General features: G+C 38.3%; 1 protein-coding gene across 4 annotated transcripts in view; it reads right to left on the minus strand.

Annotated features, from left to right (window-relative positions):
- The window catches only part of LOC123529211 (uncharacterized), a 67748-nt gene that overhangs the window by 14741 nt on the left and 29600 nt on the right, over positions 1-23407 (minus strand). The window contains exon 2 of one of the 4 annotated variants that reach the window (XM_045309437.2): positions 4970-5265. The exons of the other annotated variants lie outside the window; for them this stretch is intronic. Coding sequence (XP_045165372.1) covers positions 4970-5041 — 72 coding nt within the window. The 5' untranslated portion in view covers positions 5042-5265. The remainder of the gene's footprint in view (positions 1-4969; positions 5266-23407) is intronic. 4 annotated transcript variants of the gene reach the window in all.

Here is a 23407-nt window from a genome sequence, read left to right on the forward strand (position 1 = left end):
ATCTTTCTTTTTATCATGATAACTAACTGTTTAAATTAAACGGGTGAAAAGAAAGTTTGAATGATCGATACCATATTCATATCAATAAACAAGAGGGCCAAGATGGCCCTAGGTCGCTCACCTGAGAAACACACCATAACACAACATAACAGTGTAAACATGTTTGACCTAGTGATTTCATGGAAAAAAATATTCTGACCAATTATCATTAAAATTGGAGCAAAAATCTTGAGTATAAGTATTTTCTTTGATTTGACCTAGTGACGTAGTTTTTGATCCCAGATGACCCATATTCGAACTTGACCTAGATTTCATCAAGGCTATCATTCTGACCAAATTTCATGAAGATCAATTGAAAAATACAGCCTCTATCGCATACACAAGGTTTTTCTTTGATTTGACCTAGTGACCTAGTTTTTGACCCATGACAACCCATATTCGAACTTGATCTAGATTTCATCAAGGCAACCATTCTGACCAGATTTTATGAAAATCCAGTGTAAAATGCAGCCCCTATTGCATACACAATGTTTTTCATTGATTTGACCTAGTGACCTAGTTTTTAAACACAGACGACCCATATTCAAACTTGACCTAGATTTCATCAAGGCTATCATTCTGACAAAATTTCATGAAGATCAGTTGAAAAAAAATTAGCCTCTATTGCATACACAAGGTTTTTTTTAAATTTAACCTAGTGACCTACTTTTTGACCCAGATGACCCATATTCTAACTTGACCTAGATTTCATCAAGGCAATCATTCTAACCAAATTTCATGAAGATCAATTGAAAAATACAGCCTCTATAGCATACACAAGTTTTTTCTTTGATTTGACCTAGTGACCTAGTTTTTAACCCCAGATGACCCATTTTCGAGCTCAGCCTAGATTTCATCAAGGTTATCATTCTGACCGAAATTCATGAAGATTTATTGAAAAATACAGCCTCTATCGCATACACAAGGTTTTTCTTTGATTTGACCTAGTGACCTAGTTTTGATCCCAGATGACCATATTTTGAACTCGGCCTTGATTTTACCAAGGTAATCATTCTGACCAAATTTCATGAAGATCAGTTGAAAAATACAGCCTCTATCGCATACACAATGTTTTTCTTTGATTTGACAGACAGACAACAGACGCCGGATGACGGACGCCGGACATCGAGCGATCAGAAAAACTCACCTGAGCTCTCATTTTAAGGAGACCTGTTTTTCATTGGTTTTGTTTTTCATTAACACACTGACAGGACTTTACCAACAAGTTTCCAAGGAAATCAAAACGTTGCCAGTAATTTTCAATTCCATGAGCATGGGAGTATCAAACTGACATATTGAAAAATAAAATTTACACTGATATTACCTTTGACAATCCGATAAAGTTATTTCAGTTTCATTAATTTAGTCAGTAAAACAGTAGTGGTTTTAATTTGTATGTGCTGTCTTTTTGATAATGACTTAACATGAAAACAATATGCGCATCTTAAGAGTGAAGCTTCCTGTGAAGTTTCGCTGAATTCCAGCCAGTGGTTGCTCTGAAATTCTCCGGACAAGAAATGTTACTACAGTATACTAATGTTGAATAATAAAAGGGCAATAACTCAGTGAAAAATCATCCAACTGGAACATGAATACAAGAGGGTCATGATGACCCTATATCACTCATCTGTTAAACTTGGCCTTGGAATCATCAAGATAAACATTCTGACCAAGTTCATGAAGATAGGGTCATGTGGCCTTAAGAGTGTTAACAAGCTTTTCATTTGATTTGACCGGGTGACCTAGTTTTTGACCCCATATGACCCAGTTTTGAATTTGGCCTTGGAATCATCAAGATAAACATTCTGACCAGGTTTCATGAAGATAGGGTCATAAATGTGGCCTCTAGGGTGTTAACAAGCTTTTCCTTCGATTTGACCTGGTGACCTAATTTTTGACCCCACATGACCCAGTTTCGAACTTGACCTAGAATCATCAAGATAAACATTCTTTGCAACCTATGATTGGATCTGACAGATTCATCATGGAATCCAAGATCTATTGTTGTTAAAGATATTTTGCAAGTTTGTATCAAATCAAACCATAAACTAGAGCTATCACTGAAGGTGATGAATGTACCCCCCCTCACACACTGACACAGTACATATATATGTAGATTGTATGTATATAGTATAGTAACAAAAAACAAAGTCCCGTAACTCTGCAGATTTTTTTTCTGAAAAAAACATAACATACACCGGTTGGTACTGATCACTTGTGTGAAGTTTCATTAAATTGTGTGCAATGGTTCGGGAGATTAGGTGCACACAAGATTGCATATGCAGACTCTATGTATATAGCATAGTAATAAAACACAAAACCCATAACACTGCAGAATATTTATCTAAAAGAATGTAACATGCACCATGCAAAACTAGGGTTGGTACTGATCACTTTTGTGAAGTTTCATTAAATTGTGTGCAAGGGTCCGGGAGATTAGGCGCACACAAGACTGCATATGCAGACTGTATGTATATAGCATATTAACAACAAGAGGACCATGATGGTCCTGAATCGCTCACCTATCCCCACATGACCCAGTGTTGAACTGAGTACGACGTCATTATTTCTATTATTTGACATAGTGACCTAGTTTTTGAGCACATGTGACCTAGATATCATCAAGATAAAAAATTCTGACCAATTTTCATGAAGATCCATTGAAAAATATGACCTCTAGAGAGGTCACAAGGTTTTTCTATTTTTAGACCTACTGACCTAGTTTTTGACGGCACGTGACCCAGTTTCGAACTTGACCTAGATATCATCAAGGTGAACATTCTGACCAATTTTCATGAAGATCCATTGAGAAATATGGCCTCTAGAGAGGTCACAAGGTTTTTCTATTTTTAGACCTACTGACCTAGTTTTTGACGGCACGTGACCCAGTTTCGAACTTGACCTAGATATCATCAAGGTGAACATTCTGACCAATTTTCATGAAGATCTCATGAAAAATATGGCCTCTAGAGAGGTCACAAGGTTTTTCTATTTTTAGACCTACTGACCTAGTTTTTGACGGCATGTGACCCAGTTTCGAACTTGACCTAGATATCATCAAGGTGAACATTCTGACTAATTTTCATGAAGATCCATTGAGAAATATGGCCTCTAGAGAGGTCACAAGGTTTTTCTATTTTTAGACCTACTGACCTAGTTTTTGACGGCACGTGACCCAGTTTCGAACTTGACCTAGATATCATCAAGGTGAACATTCTGACCAATTTTCATGAAGATCTCATGAAAAATATGGCCTCTAGAGAGGTCACAAGGTTTTTCTATTTTTAGACCTACTGACCTAGTTTTTGACGGCACGTGACCCAGTTTCGAACTTGACCTAGATATCATCAAGATGAACATTCTGACCAACTTTCATAAAGATCCCATGAAAAATGTGACCTCTAGAGTGGTCACAAGCAAAAGTTTACGCACGAACGCACGCACGGACGGACGGACGGACGACGGACGCCACGCGATCACAAAAGCTCACCTTGTCACTTTGTGACAGGTGAGCTAAAAAACAAAGTCCCATAACACTGCAGAATTTTTTCTGAAAGAACATAACGTGCACCATGCACAACTAGGGCTACTACTGATCACTTGTGTTAAGTTTCATTAAATTGTGTGCATGGCCGGGTTCAGGAGATTATGGCATGCACAAGATTGCATATGCAGACTATGTATATAGTATAGTAACAAAAAAACGATGTCCCGTAACTCTGCAAAAAAAATTTCTGAAAGAACTTAGCATGCACCATGCACAACTACTGTTGTTACTGATCATTTTTGTGAAGTTTCATTAAACCGTGTCAAGGGGATGAGGAGAGCTGGCACACACAAAACTGTGTCTACAGACGGAGAGACGGATAGACAGACAGACAACCTGAGACCAGTATATCCCCCACTTACAACTTCGTTGTTGGGGGGTACAATGAAGTCTCTATATGGCTGCAAAAGCCAAAATAGCAAATTTTGGCCCCTTAAGGGACCATAACTCTGGAACCCATGATGGGATCTGGCCAGTTTTCGAAAAGAACCAAGATATTATGCCAATACAAGTTGTGTGCAAGTCTGATTAAAATCGATTGCAAAATGTGGTCTCTATCATGTTCACAATCCAAAATAGCAAATTTTGGCCCTTTAATGGACCATTACTCACAAACCCATGATGGGATCTGGCCAGTTTTCGAAAGGAACCGAGATATGCCAATACAAGTTTTGTGCAAGTTTGATTGAAACTGATTGCAAAATGTGGTCTCTATCGTGTTCACAAAAAATTGCAGACGTACGACGTACGAAGGGCGATCAAAAAAGCTCGCCTTGTTACTACATGACAGGTGAGCTAAAAATATGCATATCTCTTAGGAGTGAAGCATCCTATGAAGTTTCTAAGAATTCCATCCAGTGGTTGCTGAGGAATACTCCAGACAAGAAATGGTACTACAGTACAGTATGTTAAATAATCAGAGCAATAACTCGAGTGCAGGAGCATAATGATAATAATATGCATCTCCTCTAGGGAGTGAAGCTTCCTATGAAATTTTGATGATTTCCAGTAAGCGGCTGCTGAGAAATACTCCAGGCATGAAATGGTACTATGTTGAATAATCAAAAAGCATTAACTCAAAAATTATCATTAGTTCAATTCAAAAGGGAGACAATTTGCAACAGTCAGTTATACTGGACAGTGTCCTACATTATTATTATGTCAATTTTCCATCATAAACCAAAAGGTTTATATAAATTCCAACAAAATATTTTCAATGGTTTCAGAGATATTTCAGAAAACAATAATTGTGTTGCATTTGCTAATTCCAATATTCACATTTCAAGTACATAACTTGGAATAGCTGTCAGAATAAAATATTTGATACTTGATGTATTTAACTGTATTGTCACCATATGAAGATGTAATCTACTAAAAACAAACCTTCCAAATCCGTCCATTAAATTCCCAATATATATCATCTGAATGTTGTTCACAAATGGCTGTTAACTGCATTTTTAGTATAACAGAAAGTTTCTTTAGCAAATTTTTTTAGATAGATTACATTTATCCAACTCGAGTTTTACTGTCTAATTGTTCCTGAGGATATAACCTTCCCAATTAAGCTAGAAATATCCTTTAACCTCCAGAACACGGAATAAAGCTGTTGACAGACATCAGTCGCAGATATAAAACAACATCTGCTCAGTTTCAGTTCATCACAAAACTGAATGACAAAACTTAAATAAAAAAGAAAAACAGATCATTGTTAAACAAGTACCAAGCAGTTCCTGTGTTAATCCAACATCAAACTTGCTTCAGGCAACAAGGTTCTTAAGTCAAGGTTCTTAAGCAATTTGAGAAAACTAACATAAATAACTGAACAAGTGAATGAAGTATTGCCATGCAATACAAAGTCCCCTACTGGAAGGCACCTAATTGTTTCTACTGCAGTTTAACATAATGAATTAATATTTGTCAATGATGTCAGTCAGACAGTGTTTAAGTTTATGAAGGGTCCATCCGCCCTTTCAGGCACAATATAGCTTTACCTATGTAGAGTATAGACCCCTGGCATGTCACCAGGCATGCTGTTAAAGATACTTTTTGAAGCCAAAGTGGTGAAAATTTTCCTCTACACAATTTCCGGAGAGTATATGCCAAAGATAAGTAATTTTGAAGCCAAAAGTGGGTCACTGTTGTGGCCAATGAGACCTAAATGACAGCTCCCCGATGGTAGCCAATAGACAATATGAGAAGGTAAGGTGTGGCTAGGGTTCAATGACGTATAAACAATATGTACTATATATACAATATGTTATAACAAAACACTTGGATTCAAATTTGCATACATTAAAACCTGTTTTCATATGGATTTATTTTGGCCAGTTATAAAAAAGTTATCATAAAAGTTACCTATAGTAACAACAAAGGGAAATTAATTATTAAAAAAAAAAAAAAAAAAAAAAAGCAAGAGATCATAGAGTGCTCTTGACGCCCACCAATGTGCCATTTTTGAGTGTTCCAAATTTCAAGACTTCTTGACTAGCTCTAGGTCAAATTTCATTTCTGCACACAACACTGTGCATGTGGTCCAAATTCGAAAGCTGTAGCTTGAGAAATGTGAAAGTAGGTCACTAGGTTAATGTCAAGGTCAAAGTTTGTTTCGGTACACTATCCTATGCAAGTGGTCTAAATTTGAAGCCTGTACCTACAGAAATGTGAAAGTAGGTCACTAGGTCAATCTTAAGGTCAAAGTTCATTTCGGTACACAAAACTATGCAAGTGGTCCAAATTTGAAGGCTGTAGCTTGAGAAATGTAGAAGTAGGTCACTAGGTCAAAATCAAGGTCAAATTTTATTTCGGAATACAAAACTATGCATGTGGTCCAAATTTGAAGCCTGTACCTTCAAAAATGTGAAAGTAGGTCAAAAGGTCAACGTAAAGGTCAAAGTTCATTTCGGTACACAAAACTAAGCATGTGGTCCAAATTTGAAGGCTATAGCTTGAGAAATGTAAAAGTAGGTCACTAGGTCAAAATCAAAGTCAAATTTTATTTCGGAATACAAAACTATGCATGTGGTCCAAATTTGAAGCCTGTACCTTAAAAATGTGAAAGTAGGTCACTGGGTCAATATAAAGGTCAAAGTTCATTTCGGTACACAAAACTATGCATGTGGTCCAAATTTGAAGGCTGTAGCTTGAGAAATGTAAAAGTAGTTCACTAGGTCAAAATCAAGGTCAAATTTTCGAATACAAAACTATGCATGTGGTCCAAATTTGAAGCCTGTACCTTCAAAAATGTGAAAGTAGGTCACTAGGTCGATGTGAAGGTCAAAGTTGTTTTCGGTACAAAAAACTATGCAGGCGGTCCAAATTTGAAGGCTGTAGCTTGAGAAATGTGAAAGTAGGTCACTAGGTCAAAATCAATGTCAAATTTCATTTTGAAACACGGAACTATGCATATGGTCCAAATTTGACGCCTGTACCTTCAAAAATGTGAAAGTAGGTCACTAGGTCAAAATCAAGGTCAACTCATGTCAAGGTTCATCTTGCCACTCAAAATTATACATGTGGTCCAAATTTGAAGGCTGTAGCTTCAGAAATGTGAAAGTAGGTCACTAGGTTAAAATCAAGGTCAACTCATGTCAAGGTTCATCTTGCCACCCAAAAATATACATTTGGTCCAAATTTGAATGTTGTAGTTATTGACAAGAACATTTTAAAAGCTTTTCCCTATATAAGTCTATATGAACCATGTGACCCCCGGGGCGGGGCCATTTTTGACCCTAGGGGGATAATTTGAACAAACTTGGTAGAGAACCACTAGATGATGCTACGTTACAAGTATCAAAGCCTTATTTGTGGTTTGGACAGGAAGATTTTCAAAGTTTTTCCTTATATAAGTCTATGTAAACCATATGACCCCCAGGGCGGGGCCATATTTGACCCTAGGGGTATAATTTGAACAATCTTAGTTGAAGACCACTAGATGATGTCACATACAAAATATCAAAGCCCTAGGCCCTGTGGTTTTGGACAAGGGGTTATTCAAAGTTTTTCCCTATATAAGTCTATATAAACCATGTGACCCCCAGGGTGGGGCCATATTTGAACCCCAGAGAAATAATTTGAATCATCTTCGTAGAGAACCACTAAATGATGCTTCAAACCAAATATCAAAGCCCTAGGCTCTGTGGTTTTGGACAAGAAGGTTTTCAAAGTTTTTCCCTATATAAATCTATGTAAAATATAGAAATCAACAAAGGGCCATAACTCACTCATAAATTGTTGAACAAGTCTGATTTTCAGGGGTACACAACTAGGGTACCAATACATCATTCTGACAAAGTTTGGTCAAAATCCCCCCAGTAGTTTCTGAGGAGATGCGATAACAAGGAACTGTTAACGGACGGACGGACAGAATGACGGACGGACGGACCACGGACGCAGTGATTTTAATAGCCCACCATCTGATGATGGTGGGCTAAAAAATCTATTAGAAACAAGAGCTGTCTCCATAGGATGACACATGCCCCCGATGGCACTTTGAATGAATAGTTATGGCCGATGTTAGAGTTTAGGACCTTTGACCTACGGAGCTGGGTCTTGCGCGCGACACGTCGTCTTACTGTGTCACACATTCATGCATAATTATTTTAAAATCCATGCATGAATGACAAAGATATGGACCGGACATGCCCATCAATGCACTATCATGAAAAATGACCTTTAACGAGTGACTACAGCTAGATGTTTAGGGGACAAAAAAAAAAAAAAAAAAAAAAACAATAATGAACCTTTAGCTACGGACCTGGTTTACTAACCGTCTGGCATGACGTCTTACTGTGGTACACATTCATGCAAAGTTATTGAAAATCCATCCTTTAATGACAAAGATATGGTCCAGACACGCCCATCAATGCACTATCCTTTAACGTCTAAGTGTGACCTTGACCTTTGAGCTACGGACCTGGGTCTTGCGCGCGACACGTCGTCTTATTGTGGTACACATTCATGCCAAGTTATTTGAAAATCCATCCATCGATGACAAAGATATGGACCGGACACGCCCATCAATGCACTATCCTTTAATGTCTAAGTGTGACCTTGACCTTTGAGCTACGGACCTGGGTCTTGCGCGCAACACGTCGTCTTACTGTGGTACACATTCATGCCAAGTTATTTGAAAATCCATCCATCGATGACAAAGATATGGACCGGACACGAAAATTGCGGACAGACAGACCGAAAGACTGACAGACGGTTCAAAAACTATATGCCTCCCTTCGGGGGCATAAAAAGTAACAATATAATCTATTTATAGTAAAACAAAGGGAGGTTATTCTTATAACAAGGGTGCCTCATGGCAATGAACATTTGTGCCAAGTTACATCAAAATCCCTCCATGCATGGAGAAGAAATGCTCTGGACAAAGTCATTCTTAAATTTAACCTTTAACCTTTAAGTATGACCTTGATCTTAGACCTAGGGACCTGGTTCTTGCGCAAGACAATCCGTCTCATAGTGGTGAACATTTGTGCCAAGTTTCATCAAAATCCCTCGATGCAAGAAGAAGAAATGCTCCCGACAAAGTCATTTTTATATCTGACCTTTGGCCTCTGTGCATGACATGTTGTCTCATCCAGGGAAATATTTGTGCCAACTGATATTTAAATCCTGTCTTGCATGACAAAGTTATAAACCGGACAGGAAAAAATCCTACTGACCTGTGATCTCAAAGTGTGACCTTGACCTTTAAGCCAAGGTTCTGGGTGTTGTGCATGACATGTCGTCTCATCATGGGGAACATTTGTGTCAAGCAATATTAAAATCCCTTCATGGAGTTAAGGACCGGACAGGAAAAAAGCCCTGCTGACCTTCGACACTAAATTGTGACCTTGACCTTTAAGCCAGAGGTCCGTGTGTTGAGCACGACACGTCGTCTGATCATGGGGAATATTTGTGCCAAGTGATATAAAAATCCCTTAATGTTTGACAGAGTTAAGGACCGAACGCGAAGCAGACCCTGTTCATGCCATGTTTGACTGCTAAGTGCGAAGTGTGACCTTGACCTTTGAGCTAGGGGTCTGAAAGTTGGGCATGACACATCGTCTTATTATGAGGTGCATTTGTGCCTGTTGACCTTTGATCTCCAATTGTGACCTTGACCTTTGAGCTTAGGGATCCAGTCTTGCGCATGACACATTGTCTCCTCATGGGGAACATTTGTGCCAAGTGATATTAAAATCCCTTAATGAATAACAGAGTTATGGACCGGACACAAAGCAGACCCTGTTCATGCCATGCTAACATTTAACTGCTAAGTGTGACCTTGACCTTTGAGCTAGAGATCTGAAAGTTGTGCATGACACATCGTCTTATCATATGGTACATTTGTGCAAAGTAATATTAAAATCCCTTCATGGATGGGAGAGTTATGGACCAGACAGGAAAAAAGCCCTGTTGACATTTGACCTCCAATTGTGACCAGGACCTTTGAGGTAGGGGTCTGGGTCTTGTGCACGACACGTCGTCTCATCATGGGGAACATTTGTGCCAAGTGATATTAAAATCCCTTAATGAATAACAGAGTTATGGACCGGACACAAAGCAGACCTGTTCATGCCATGCTAACATTTGACTGCTAAGTGTGACCTTGACCTTTGAGCTAGAGGTCTGAAAGTGGTGCACGACACATCGTCTTATTATGAGGTACATTTGTGCCAAGTAATATTAAAATCCCCTCATGGATGTGAGAGTTATGGACCGTACAGGAAAAAAGCCCTGTTGACCTTTGACCTCCATTTGTGACCTTAACCTCTGAGGTATGGGTTCGGGTCTTACGCACGACACGTCGTCTCATCACGGGGAACATTTGTTCCAAGTAATATTAAAATCCCTTCATGAATGACAGAGTTATGGACCGGACAAGAAATTGCGGACAGATGGACAGAATGACAGACGGAATGACAGAAAAGCGCATTCCTATAGTCCCCGAAATGGTTTTCAACCAGTAGGGGGCAAAATCAAAATTTTTTTTATCTATTTTTGAAAACCATAATCAAACAAGAGGGCCATGACAGCCCTATATCGCTCACCTGTTATCATTGCACTTGAGGACAAGAAGGTCCTCAGAAAAAATATCTAAGTCCAAAGGACAGTAACAACAAAGGGAAGAAATTTAACCAAAAAGAAAAAAAGTTCTTACAAGGTACAGACATGTCAAAATACACCTACAAATTGGAGGTACCATCCATGTTGTACCATAGAAAAGTGGTCTCGGTTTTTCCTTACGGCCAATAATAAAAAAGTTACTAAAAATAAGCTATTTATAGTAACATAAAAGGGAAGTAATTTAAAAAAAAAATTATTGTAAGTGAACAAAAGAAGGATCTGCCAAATAAATCTGTTGACATAAATGAAATTTCAGATCAGTATCTTCATCAGTTACGGAGATATACCCATTTTAATTTGAAATAAAGGGAGGTAATTTGACATAAAATCAGTCCATAGTTATCTACCCTGATTGTCTCAGTCCAACTAATGACAATAATGAAATTTCAAGTAAGTCCTGTAAGTACTTACTGATATAAATCCATTTTGATTACAATCAGGGGAGGTAATCAGATATAAAATAACTCTGAACCTACGCTTGGATCTGATTTGTCATGGAATCCAAGAATTGTTGTTGTTGAAGTTATTTTGGAAGTTTGCATCAAATAAAACCATAAATGAAGTCTCTATATGGCTGCAAAAGCCAAAATAGCCAATTTTGGACCTTTAAGGGGCCATAACTCTGGAACCAATGATGAAATCTGGCCAGTTCAAGAAAGGAACCAAGATCTTGTGGTGATACAAGTTGTGTGCAAGTCTGGTTAAAATTGAATCATAAATGAAGCTGCTATTGTGCATACAAGGTCAAAATAGCTAATTTTGGCCCTTTCAGGGGCCATAACACTGGAACCCATAACGGGATCTGGCCGGTTCAATTAAGGAATCAAGATCTTATGGTGATACAAGTTGTGTGCAAGTTTGGTTAAAATCAAATCATAAATGAAGCTGCTATTGTGCAGACAAGGTCAAAATAGCTAATTCTGGCCCTTTCAGGGGCCAAAACTCTGGAACCCATAATGGGATCTGGCCAGTTCAAGAAAGGATACGAGATCTTATGGTGATACAAGTTGTGTGCAAGTTTGGTTAAAATAAAATCATAAATGAAACCACTATCGTGCAGACAAGAAATTGTTGATGGATGGACGCACGGCACACACGCACGGATTGACGACGGAAGACGGGTGATCACAAAAGCTCACCTTGTCACTATGTGACAGATGAGCTAATAAAATATGGAATACTGACCATTGCTTGGCATATGACAGGACAAAACTAAGGAAAAATAAGTGGTATCACTGAAGGTGTACCCCTACACCCCCAGAACCCCTACACCCCCCACCCCCGCCCCACCCCTCTCATGCACTGACACAGTACATTGCAATCTGATGCACATAAGATGCATAATTATGTGGACCATATGTATATAGACTTAATGTAGATATATAGACTTAATGTAGATATATAGACTTCATGTTTATAGTATAGTAACAACAAGAGCGCCACCAAGCGGGGCAATATATGCCCGAAGGGTTACATCAGAGGATGGGAGCAAAATTTAAAGAACTTGACTGTTGAAGCCCAAAGGACAGGAACAACAAAAAGAAGAAAATCCAGAAAAAAATTCTAAGTCCACAAAAAAATTCTTACCAGATAAAGTTATGTCAAAATACACCTAAAAATTGGAGGTACCATCCATGTTATACCACAGAAAAGTGGTCTCGGTTTTTCCCTACGGCAAATAATAAAAAAAGTTTCAAAATAAGCTATTTATAGTAACAACAAGAGGGCCATGATGGCCCTATATTGCTCACCTGTTATCATTGCACTTGAGGACAAGAAGGTCCTCAGAAAAAATATCGCTCACCTGTTATCATTGCACTTGAGGACAAGAAGGTCCTCAGAAAAACTATCTAAGTCCAAAGGACAGGAACAACAAAGGGAAGAAATTTAACCAAAAAGAAAAGAAAATTCTTACAAGGTACAGATATGTCAAAATACACCTAAAAATTGGAGGTACCATCCATGTTGTACCACAGAAAAGTGGTCTCAGTTTTTCCCTACGGTCAATAATAAAAAAGTTACTTAAAACAAGCTATTTATAGTAAAGTAAATGGGAAGCAATTAAAAAAAAAAAAAAAATGATTGTAAGTTAAGAAAAGAAGGATCTGCCAAATAAATCTGTTGACAAAAATGAAATTTCAGATCAGTATCTTCATTAGTTACGGAGATATACCCATTTTAATTTGAAATAAAGGGAGGTAATTTGACATAAAATCAGTCCATAGTTATCTACCCTCATTGACTCAGTCCAACTAATGACAATAATGAAATTTCAAATAAGTCCTGTAAGTACTTACTGATATAAATCCATTTTGATTACAATCAGGGGAGGTAATCATATATAAAACTAGAGCTATCACTAAAGGTGATGAATGTACCCCCCGCATGCACTGACACAGTACATTGCAATTTGACGCACACAAGATTGCATAATTACGTGGACTGTATGTATATAGACTGTATGTATACAGTAAAGTAACAAAAAACAAAGTCCCATAACTATGCAGAATATTTATCTAAAAGAATGTAACATGCACCATGCACAACTAGGGTTGGTACTGATCACTTGTGTGAAGTTTCATTAAATTGTGTGTAAGGGTTTGGTAGATTAGGCATGCACAAGATTGCATATGCAGACTGTATGTACATAGTATGTTAACAAGAAACAAAGTCCCATAACTATGCAATTTTTGTCGTTGAAAGAACCTAACATGCCCCATGCACAACTACTGTTGATACTGATCACTTGTGTGAAGTTTCATTAAATTGTGTCAAGGGGATGAGGAGAGATGGTGCGCACAAGATTGTGTCTATGTATATAGTACAGTAACAAAAAAACAAAAGTCCCATAACTCTGCAAATTTTTTTTCTGAAAGAACCTAACATGTCCCATGCACAACTACTGTTGTTACTGATCACTTGTGTCAAGGGGACAGGAGAGATGGTGCGCACAAGATTGTGTCTATGTATATAGTATAATAACAAAAAAACAAAGTCCCATAACTCTGCAAATTTTTTTTCTAAAAGAACCTAACATGCCCCATGCACAACTACTGTTGGTACTGATCACTTGTGTGAAGTTTCATTAAATTGTGTCAAGGGGATCAGGAGAGATGGTGCGCACAAGATTGTGTCTATGTATATAGTATAGTAACAAAAAGACAAAGTCCCATAACTCTGCAAATTTTTTTTCTAAAAGAACCTAACATGCCCCATGCACAACTACTGTTGGTACTGATCACTTGTGTGAAGTTTCATTAAATTCTGTCAAGGGGATAAGGAGAGATGGAGTGCACAAGATTGCGTCTACGGACAGACGGACAGACAGACAGACGGATAGACAGGCAGACAGACAGACAACCTGAAACCTGTATACCCCCCCTTACAACTTTGTTGTCGGGGGGTAAATAACTCTGGAACCTATGAATGGATCTGATTTGTCATGGAATCCAAGATTTATTGTTGTTGAAGATATTTTGGAAGTTTGTATCAAATAAAACCATAAAAGGAAGTCTCTATATGGCTGAAAAAGCCAAAATAGCCAATTTTGGACCTTTAAGGGGCCATAACTCTGGAACCCATGAAGGAATCTGGCCAGTTCAAGAAAGGAACAATAATGAAATTTCAAATAAGTACTATAAGTACTTATTGATATAAATCCATTTTGATTACAATCAGGGGAGGTAATCAGATATAAAATAACTCTGAACCTACGCTTGGATCTGATTTGTCATGGAATCCAAGAATTATTGTTGTTGAAGTTATTTTGGAAGTTTGTATCAAATAAAACCATAAATGAAGTCTCTATATGGCTGCAAAAGCCAAAATAGCCAATTTTGGACCTTTAAGGGGCCATAACTCTGGAACCCATGAAGAAATCTGGCCAGTTCAAGAAAGGAACCAAGATCTTTTGGTGATACAAGTTGTGTGCAAGTTTGGTTAAAATCAAATCATAAATGAAGCTGCTATTGTGCAGACAAGGTCAAAATAGCTAATTATGGCGTTTTCAGGGGCCATAACTGGAACCCATAATGGGACCTGGCCAGTTCAAGAAGAGAATCGAGATCTTATGGTGATACAAGTTGTGTGCCAGTTTGGTAAAAATCAAATCATAAATAAAGCTGCTACTGTGCAGACAAGGTCAAAATAGCTAATTTTGGCCCTTTCAGGGGCCATAACTCTGGAACCCATAATGGAATCTGGCCAGTTCAAGAAAGGAACCAAGATCTTATGGTGATACAAGTTGTATGCCAGTTTGGTTAAAATCAAATCATAAATGAAGCTGCTATTGTGCAGACAAGGTCAAAATAGCTAATTTTGGCCCTTTCAGGGGCCATAGCTCTGGAACCCATTATGAAATCTGGCCAGTTCAAGAAAAGAACCAAGATCTTATGGTGATACAAGTTGTGTGCCAGTTTGGTAAAAATCAAATCATAAATAAAGCTGCTACTGTGCAGACAAGGTCAAAAAAGCTAATTTTGGCCCTTTCAGGGGCCATAACTCTGGAACCCATAATGGAATCTGGCCAGTTCAAGAAAGGAACCAAGATCTTATGGTGATACAAGTTGTGTGCCAGTTTGGTAAAAATCAAATCATAAAAAAGTTGCTATTGTGCAGACAAGGTCAAAATAGCTAATTTTGGCCCTTTCAGGGGCCATAACTCTGGAACCCATAATGGAATCTGGCCAGTTCAAGAAAGGAACCAAGATCTTATGGTGATACAAGTTGTATGCCAGTTTGGTTAAAATCAAATCATAAATGAAGCTGCTATTGTGCATACAAGGTCAAAATAGCTAATTTTGGCCCTTTCAGGGGCCATAACTCTGGAACCCATAATGGAATCTGGCTAGTTCAAAAAAAGAACCAAGATCTTGTGGTGATACAAGTTGTGTGCCAGTTTGGTAAAAATCAAATCATAAATAAAGCTGCTACTGTGCAGACAAGGTCAAAATAGCTAATTTTGGCCCTTTCAGGGGCCATAACTCTGGAACCCATAATAGAATCTGGCCATTTCAAGAAAGGAACCAAGATCTTATGGTGATACAAGTTGTGTGCAAGTTTGGTTAAAATAAAATCATAAATGAAACCTCTATCGTACAAAAAGAAATTGTGGACGGATGACAGACGGACGACGGACGATCACAAAAGCTCACCCTGTCACTACGTGACAGGTGAGCTAAAAAGGGAAGTAATATAAAAAAAAATTATTGTAAGAGAACAAACAAGAGGGTCATGATGACCCTGGATCGCTCACCTGAGTAATATGAGCTACATGTTTCAAATGTCAAACTGATGATTTTTAGAAATTTTTTGGAAAATTTTCCGATGTACAATCAAGTAACCCCTGGGGCGGGGCCAATTTTACCCCACGGGTCATGATTTGAACAAAGTTTGTAGAAGTCTACTAGGCAATGTTACATATCAAATATCTAAGCCTTCTGGTTTATTTTTAGCAAATTTATGAAGATTTCCCTATGTACAATCAAGTAAACCCTGGGGCTGGGTCAAGATTTGAACAAATTTTGTAGAGGTCCACTAGGCAATGCTACATGTCAAATATATAAGCTCTAGGCCTTCTGGTTGATTTTTAGAAAATTTTGAAGATTTTTCCATCTCCAATCAAGTAACCCCATGGGGCGGGGTCAATTTGACCCCGGGGGTCATGATTTGAACAAATTTTGTAGAAGTCTACTAGGCATTGCTACATGTCAAATATCTAAGATCTAGGCCTTCTGGTTTATTTTTAGAAATTTTTTGGAAAATTTTCAGATGTACAATCAAGTAACCCCTGGGGCGGGTCCAATTTTACCCCGGGGGTAATGATTTGAATAAATTTTGTAGAGGTCCACTAGGCAATGCCACATGTCAAATATCTAAGCTCTAGGCCTTCTGGTTTATTTTTAGAAATTTTTTGAATATTTTCCTATGTAAAATCAAGTGACCCCTCGGGCGGGGTCAATTTTGACCCCGGGGGTCATGATTTGAACAAATTTTGTAGAAGTCTACTAGGCATTGCTACATGTCAAATATCTAAGATCTAGGCCTTCTGGTTTATTTTTAGAAATTTTTTGGAAAATTTTCAGATGTACAATCAAGTAACCCCTGGGGCGGGTCCAATTTTACCCCGGGGGTAATGATTTGAATAAATTTTGTAGAGGTCCACTAGGCAATGCCACATGTCAAATATCTAAGCTCTAGGCCTTCTGGTTTATTTTTAGAAATTTTTTGAATATTTTCCTATGTAAAATCAAGTGACCCCTAGGGCGGGGTCAATTTTGACCCCGGGGGTCATGATTTGAACAAATTTTGTAGAGGTCCACTAGGCAATGCTTCATGTCAAATATCTAAGCTCTAGGCCTTCTGGTTTATTTTTAGAAAAATTTTGAAGATTTTCTTATGTAAAATCAAGTGACCCCTGGGGTGGGGTCAATTTTGACCCCGAGGGTCATGATTGAACAAATTTTGTAAAGGTCCACTAGGCAATGCTACATGTGAAATATCTAAGCCTTAGGCCTTCTGGTTTATTCTTAGAAAATTTTTTAAGATTTTCCTATGTAAAATCAAGTGACCCCTGGGGAGGGGTCAATTTTGACCCCGGGGTCATAATTTGAAAAATATTAGTAGAGGTCCACTAGGCAATGCTACATGTCAAATATTTAAGCTCTAGGGCTTCTGGTTTTTGAGAAGAAGATTTTTTAAGATTTTCCTATGTAAAATCAAGTGACCCCTGGGGCGGGGTCAATTTTGACCCCGGGGTCATGATTTGAATAAATCTGCTAGAGGTCCACTAGGCAATGCTTCATACCAAATATCTAAGCTCTAGGGCTTCTGGTTTTTGAGAAGAAGATTTTTAAAGTTTTTCCTAACCAGAGTTCTGCATGGAATTCAATTCTTTGAAAAATTTTGAAAGGGGACCACCCAAGGATCATTCCTGTGAAGTTTGGTGTAATTCTGCCCAGTGGTCTTCAAGAAGAAGATTTTTCAGAAAATGTTGACGGACACACGACGCACGACGGACATTGAGCAGTCACAATAGCTCACCATGAGCCTTTTGCTCAGGTGAGCTAAAAAGGGATCTGCCAAAGAAAAACAAGCGCACTGCAATGCAGAGCAATATACACAAAGCAAAGTCATATATGACCTTTGACCCCCAAGTGTGACCTTGACCTTGAAGCGAGTCATCTAAAACATGCGCTCTGCACGTCTCCTCAGTGTGGTGAACATATGTGCCAAGTTTCTTTGAAATCCTCCAAGCAGTTCAAGAGTTACAGAGCGGACACAGCAAAGTCATATATGACCTTTCACTCCTAAGTGTGACCTTGACCTTGAAGCTAGTCATACGAAACAAGTGCTCTGCAAGTCGTCTCAGTGTGGTGAACATTTGTGCCAAGTTTCTATGAAATCCTTCAAGCAGTTCAAGAGTTACAGAGCGGACATGAAACACACTCATATGACCTTTAACCCCTAAGTGTGACCTTGACCTTGAAGCTAGTAATCTGAAACAAGCGCTCTGCACGTCGTCTCTATGTGGTGAACATTTGTGTCAAGTTTCTTTGAAATCCTTCAAGGGGTTCAAGAGTTACAGAGCGGACACGAAATTGCTAACGGACGGACGGATAGATGGACAGACGGACGGACACCAGCGTCATAACATAATTGCAGAGTATTTTTCTGAAAGAACCTAACATGCACCATACACAAGTAAGGTTGGTACTGATCACTTGTGTGAAGTTTCATTAAATTGTGTGCAATGGTTCCAGAGATTAGGCGCACACAAGACTGCATATGCAGACATATGTATATAGCATAGTAACAAAACACAAAGTCCCATAACTCTGCAGAATATTTATCTAAAACAATGTAACATGCACCATGCACAATTAGGGTTGGTACTGATCACTTGTGTGATTTCATTAAATTGTGTGCAAGGGTTCACGAGATTAGATGCGCACAAGATTGCATATGCAGACTCCATGTGTATAGTATATTAATAAAACAAGAGGACCATAATGGTCCTGAATCGCTCACCTGTCCCCACATGACCCAGTTTTGAACTGAGTATGACGTCGTTTTTTTTCTATTATTTGACATAGTGACCTAGTTTTTGAGCTCATGTGACCCAGTTTTAAACTTGGCCTAGATATCATCAAGATAAAAATTTTGACCAATTTTCATGAAGATCCATTGAAAAATATGGCCTCTAGAGAAGTCACAAGGTTTTTCTATTATTTGACCTAATAACCTAGTTTTTGAAGGCATGTAACCCAGTTTTGAACCTGACCTAGATATCATCAAGGTGAATATTCTCACCAATCTCTATGAAGATCTCATGAAAAATATGGCCATTAGAGAGGTCACAAGGTTTTTTCTATTTTCATACCTACTGACCTAGTTTTTGATCGCATGTGACCCAGTTTCGAACTTTACCTAGATATCATCAAGGTGAACATTCTCACCAATTTTCATGAAGATCTCATGAAAAATATGGCCTCTAGAGAGGTCAAAAGGTTTTTCTATTTTTATACCTACTGACCTAGTTTTTGACCACACGTGACCCAGTTTCAAATTTTACCTAGATATCATCAAGGTGAACATTCAGACCAATTTTCATGAAGATCCATTGAAAAATATGGCTTCTAGAGAGGTCAAAATGTTTTTCTATTTTTAGACCTACTGACCTAGTTTTTGACCGCAGTTGACCCAGTTTCAAACCTGACCTAGATATCATCAAGATGAACATTCAGACCAACTTTCATACAGATCCCATGTAAATATGGCCTCTAGAGAGGTCACAAGGTTTTTCTATTTTTTGACGTACTGACCTAGTTTTTGACCGCAGTTGACCCAGTTTCGAACTTGACCTAGATATCATCAAGATGAACATTCAGACCAACTTTCATACAGATCCTGTGAAAAATATGGCCTCTAGAGAGGTCACAAGGTTTTTTTATTATTTGACCTACTGACCTAGTTTTTGACCGCACATGACCCAGTTTCAAACTTGACCTAGATATCATCAAGATGAACATTCAGACCAATTTTCATGAAGATCCATTGAAAAATATGGCTTCTAGAGAGGTCAAAAGGTTTTTCTATTTTTAGACCTACTGACCTAGTTTTTGACCGCAGTTGACCCAGTTTCAAACTTGACCTAGATATCATCAAGATGAACATTCTGACAAACTTTCATAAAGATACCATGAAAAATGTGACCTCTAGAGTGGTCACAAGCAAAAGTTTACGGACGCACGCACGGACGGACGGACGACGGACGCTGCACGATCACAAAAGCTCACCTTGTCACTTTGTGACATATCAGCTAAAAACAAAATCCCATAACTGTGCAGAATGATTTTCAGAAAGAATCTAACATACACCATGCATAACTATGGTTACTACAGATCACTTGTGTTAAGTTTCATTTAACTGTGTGCATGGGTTCAGGAGATTAGGCGCACACAATGCATATGCAGACTCTATGTATATAGTTAGTAACAAAAACATTTTTTTCTGAAAGAACCTGACATGCACCATGCACAACTAGGGTTGGTACTGATCACTTGTGTGAAGTTTCATTAAATTGTGTCAAGGGGAAGAGGAGAGTTGGTGCGCACAAGAATGCATATGCAGACTGTATGTATATAGTACATTAACAAAAAACAAAGTCCCATAACTCTGCAGAATTTTTTTCTGAAAGAACCTAACATGCACCATGCACAACTAGGGTTATTACTGATCACTTATGTGAAGTTTCATTCAACTGTGCGCATGAGTTCAGGAGATTAGGCACGCACAAGATTGCATACTGTAAAAGCACATATTTTCACGAGGTCAAAATTTCGCGAATCTGAAATTTCGGGTATGTTCGCAAGGTTTAATATTCGCGAAATCATACAAATGGTATTCTGCTTGTAAAAATCGCCATGTTCAATGTATTAGGCTAAAGATCATCATCCCATACACATTTTGGGCAATTTAAGTGCAGTTTTGTGGTCAAAAGCATCATGAAAACCCTTTTGATATATATATATATAAAGAACAAGCAAATTCAATGAATTGATATCCCCTGCCGAAAGGGCCTGTGGTGAGGAATGGCAAAATATATAACCGGCAAAAAGTTAAGGATGTTACTAAGAAGCAAATAATTTCATTAGTCAAAATCAGGGAAATTGACCAATCCAAAAAAAAAAAATTGACAGGCATCATCGCAGTATGTTGGTTCATGTTTATTTCAAGTTTCATGAAATTCTACCAGCTAGTTACTGAGAAATGGTTGCGGACGGACGCATGGACTGACGGACAACGCCATTTCAATACCCCGCTCCCGATTTCATCGGCGGGTGATAAAAAGTATAAACATGAATGATACTTGGTAAACTTTCCATTGTGTGCAACTGTGCCCATATTGTGTGTGCATGAATGGGGCTAATTGAGCTATTGCCCAGCTATTGCCCAGTCCTGTAAATGCCTTCAAAATCCATCAGAACATAGCATTTTAAACATTGATAGTGGAACTCAACCATCAATATTAGGAGGTAATTTCTCTGAATCCCAGATTCCCACATCCACTGGCCCTACTACTTTTTAAAGCAATTAAGAAAATATATAATGTTAAAATTTATTATTATTTTTTTTTTTTAAATTGCACACAAAGGTCCGCATCAGTTTTGGCTATTATTTTTTTATAGGTTAACAAGAGCTGTCACTAATGGTGACAAATGCCCCCCGCAGCACCTTGATCTTTGACCTGGTGACCTTGACCTTTGACCTGGTGACCCCAAAGTCAGTAGGGGTCCTATACTCAATAAGTACTATCAGCATGTGAAGTTTGAAGGTCCTGGGTGCAGTGGTTCACGAGTAAAGTGCCTTCATGCAAAAAGTTAACATTGGCCCGTGACCTTGACCTTTGACCTGGTGACCCCAAAGTCAGTAGGGGTCGTGTACTCAATAAGTACTATCAGCATGTGAAGTTTGAAGGTCCTGGGTGCAGTGGTTCACAAGTAAAGTGCCTTCATGCAAAAAGTTAACATTGGCCCCTGTGACCTTGACCGTTGACCTGGTGACCCCAAAGTCAGTTGGGGTCCTATACTCAATAAGTACTATCAGCATGTGAAGTTTGAAGGTCCTGGGTGCAGTGGTTCGCGAGTAAAGAGCCTTCATGCAAAAAGTTAACATTGGCCCCTGTGACCTTGACCTTTGACCTGGTGACCCCAAAGTGCAGTAACACTTGGTGTTTGTGTGCGGCATTGTATCAAAATAAACTGATATCACTGAAAATAAATCAGTAGTGTAATATTTTCATTATGTATTTGGCGGCTTTGAGACCAACGTAAGTATAACAAGCAAATTCGATGAATTGGTATCCCCCGCCGAAAGGGTTTGTGGTCAGGAATGGCAAAAAAATATATCCGGCAAAAAGTTAAGGATGTTACTAAGAAGCAAAAGAAGCAAATAATTTCATTTGTCAAAATCAATTTAACAGAAAATGAATGCTATTTTTTGGTTGGGGGAGGAGGGGCAGCGGGGGTGACTGGGTGAGGGTACAAAACATCGATTATTGTCATTGATCATCGATGTTGATTATAAATATTGAAATATGGATGGAAAATTAACAAGAGGACCATGATGGTCCTGAATCGCTCACCTCTTCCCACATGACCCAGTTTTGAGTATGACGTCGTTTTTTCTATTATTTGACATAGTGACATAGTTTTTGAGCTCATGTGACCCAGTTTTGAACTTGACCTAGATATTATCAAGATAAAAGTTCTGACCAATTTTCATGAAGATCCATTGAAAAATATGGTCTCTAGAGAGGTCACAAGGTTTTTCTATTATTTGACCTATTGACCTAGTTTTCGAAGGTATGTGACCCTGTTTTGAACTTTACCTAGATATCATCAAGGTGAACTTTCTCACTAATTTTTATGATGATCTCATGAAAAATATGGCCTCTAGAGAGGTCGGAGGGTTTTTCTATTTTTATACCTACTGGCCTAGTTTTTGACCGCACGTGACCCAGTTTCGAAACTGACCTAGATATCATCAAGGTGAACAATTAGATCAATTTTAATGAAGATCCATTGAAAAATATGGCCTCTAGACAGGTCAAAAGATTTTAATAATTTTAGACCTACTGACCTAGTTTTTGACCCAGTTTCAAACTTGACCTAGATATCATCAAGATGAACATTCAGACCAACTTTCATACAGATCCCATGAAAAGTATGGCCTCTAGAGAGATCTCAAGGTTTTTTTATTATTTGACCTACTGACCTAGTTTTTTTAAGACACGTGACCCAGTTGCAAGCTTGACCTAGATATCATCAACGTGAACATTCTGACCAATTTTTATGGAGATCCATTCACAAGTATGGCCTCTAGAGAGGTCACAAGGTTTTTCTATTTTTAGACCTACTGACCTAGTTTTTGACCGCACATGACCCAGTTTCGAACTTGACCTAGATATCATCAAGATGAACATTCAGACCAATTTTCATACAGATCCCATGAAAAATATGGCCTTTAGAGAGGTCAAAAGGTTTTTCTATTATTTGACCTACTGACCTAGTTTTTGACCGCATATGATCCACTTTCGAACTTGACCTAGAAATCATCAAGATGAACATTCAGACTAACTTTCATACAGATCCCATGAAAAATATGGCCTCTAGAGAGGTCACAAGGTTTTTCTATTATTTGACC

Source organism: Mercenaria mercenaria, chromosome 13, assembly GCF_021730395.1.
Source record: "Mercenaria mercenaria strain notata chromosome 13, MADL_Memer_1, whole genome shotgun sequence".
Taxonomy (NCBI): Eukaryota; Metazoa; Mollusca; class Bivalvia; order Venerida; family Veneridae; genus Mercenaria; species Mercenaria mercenaria.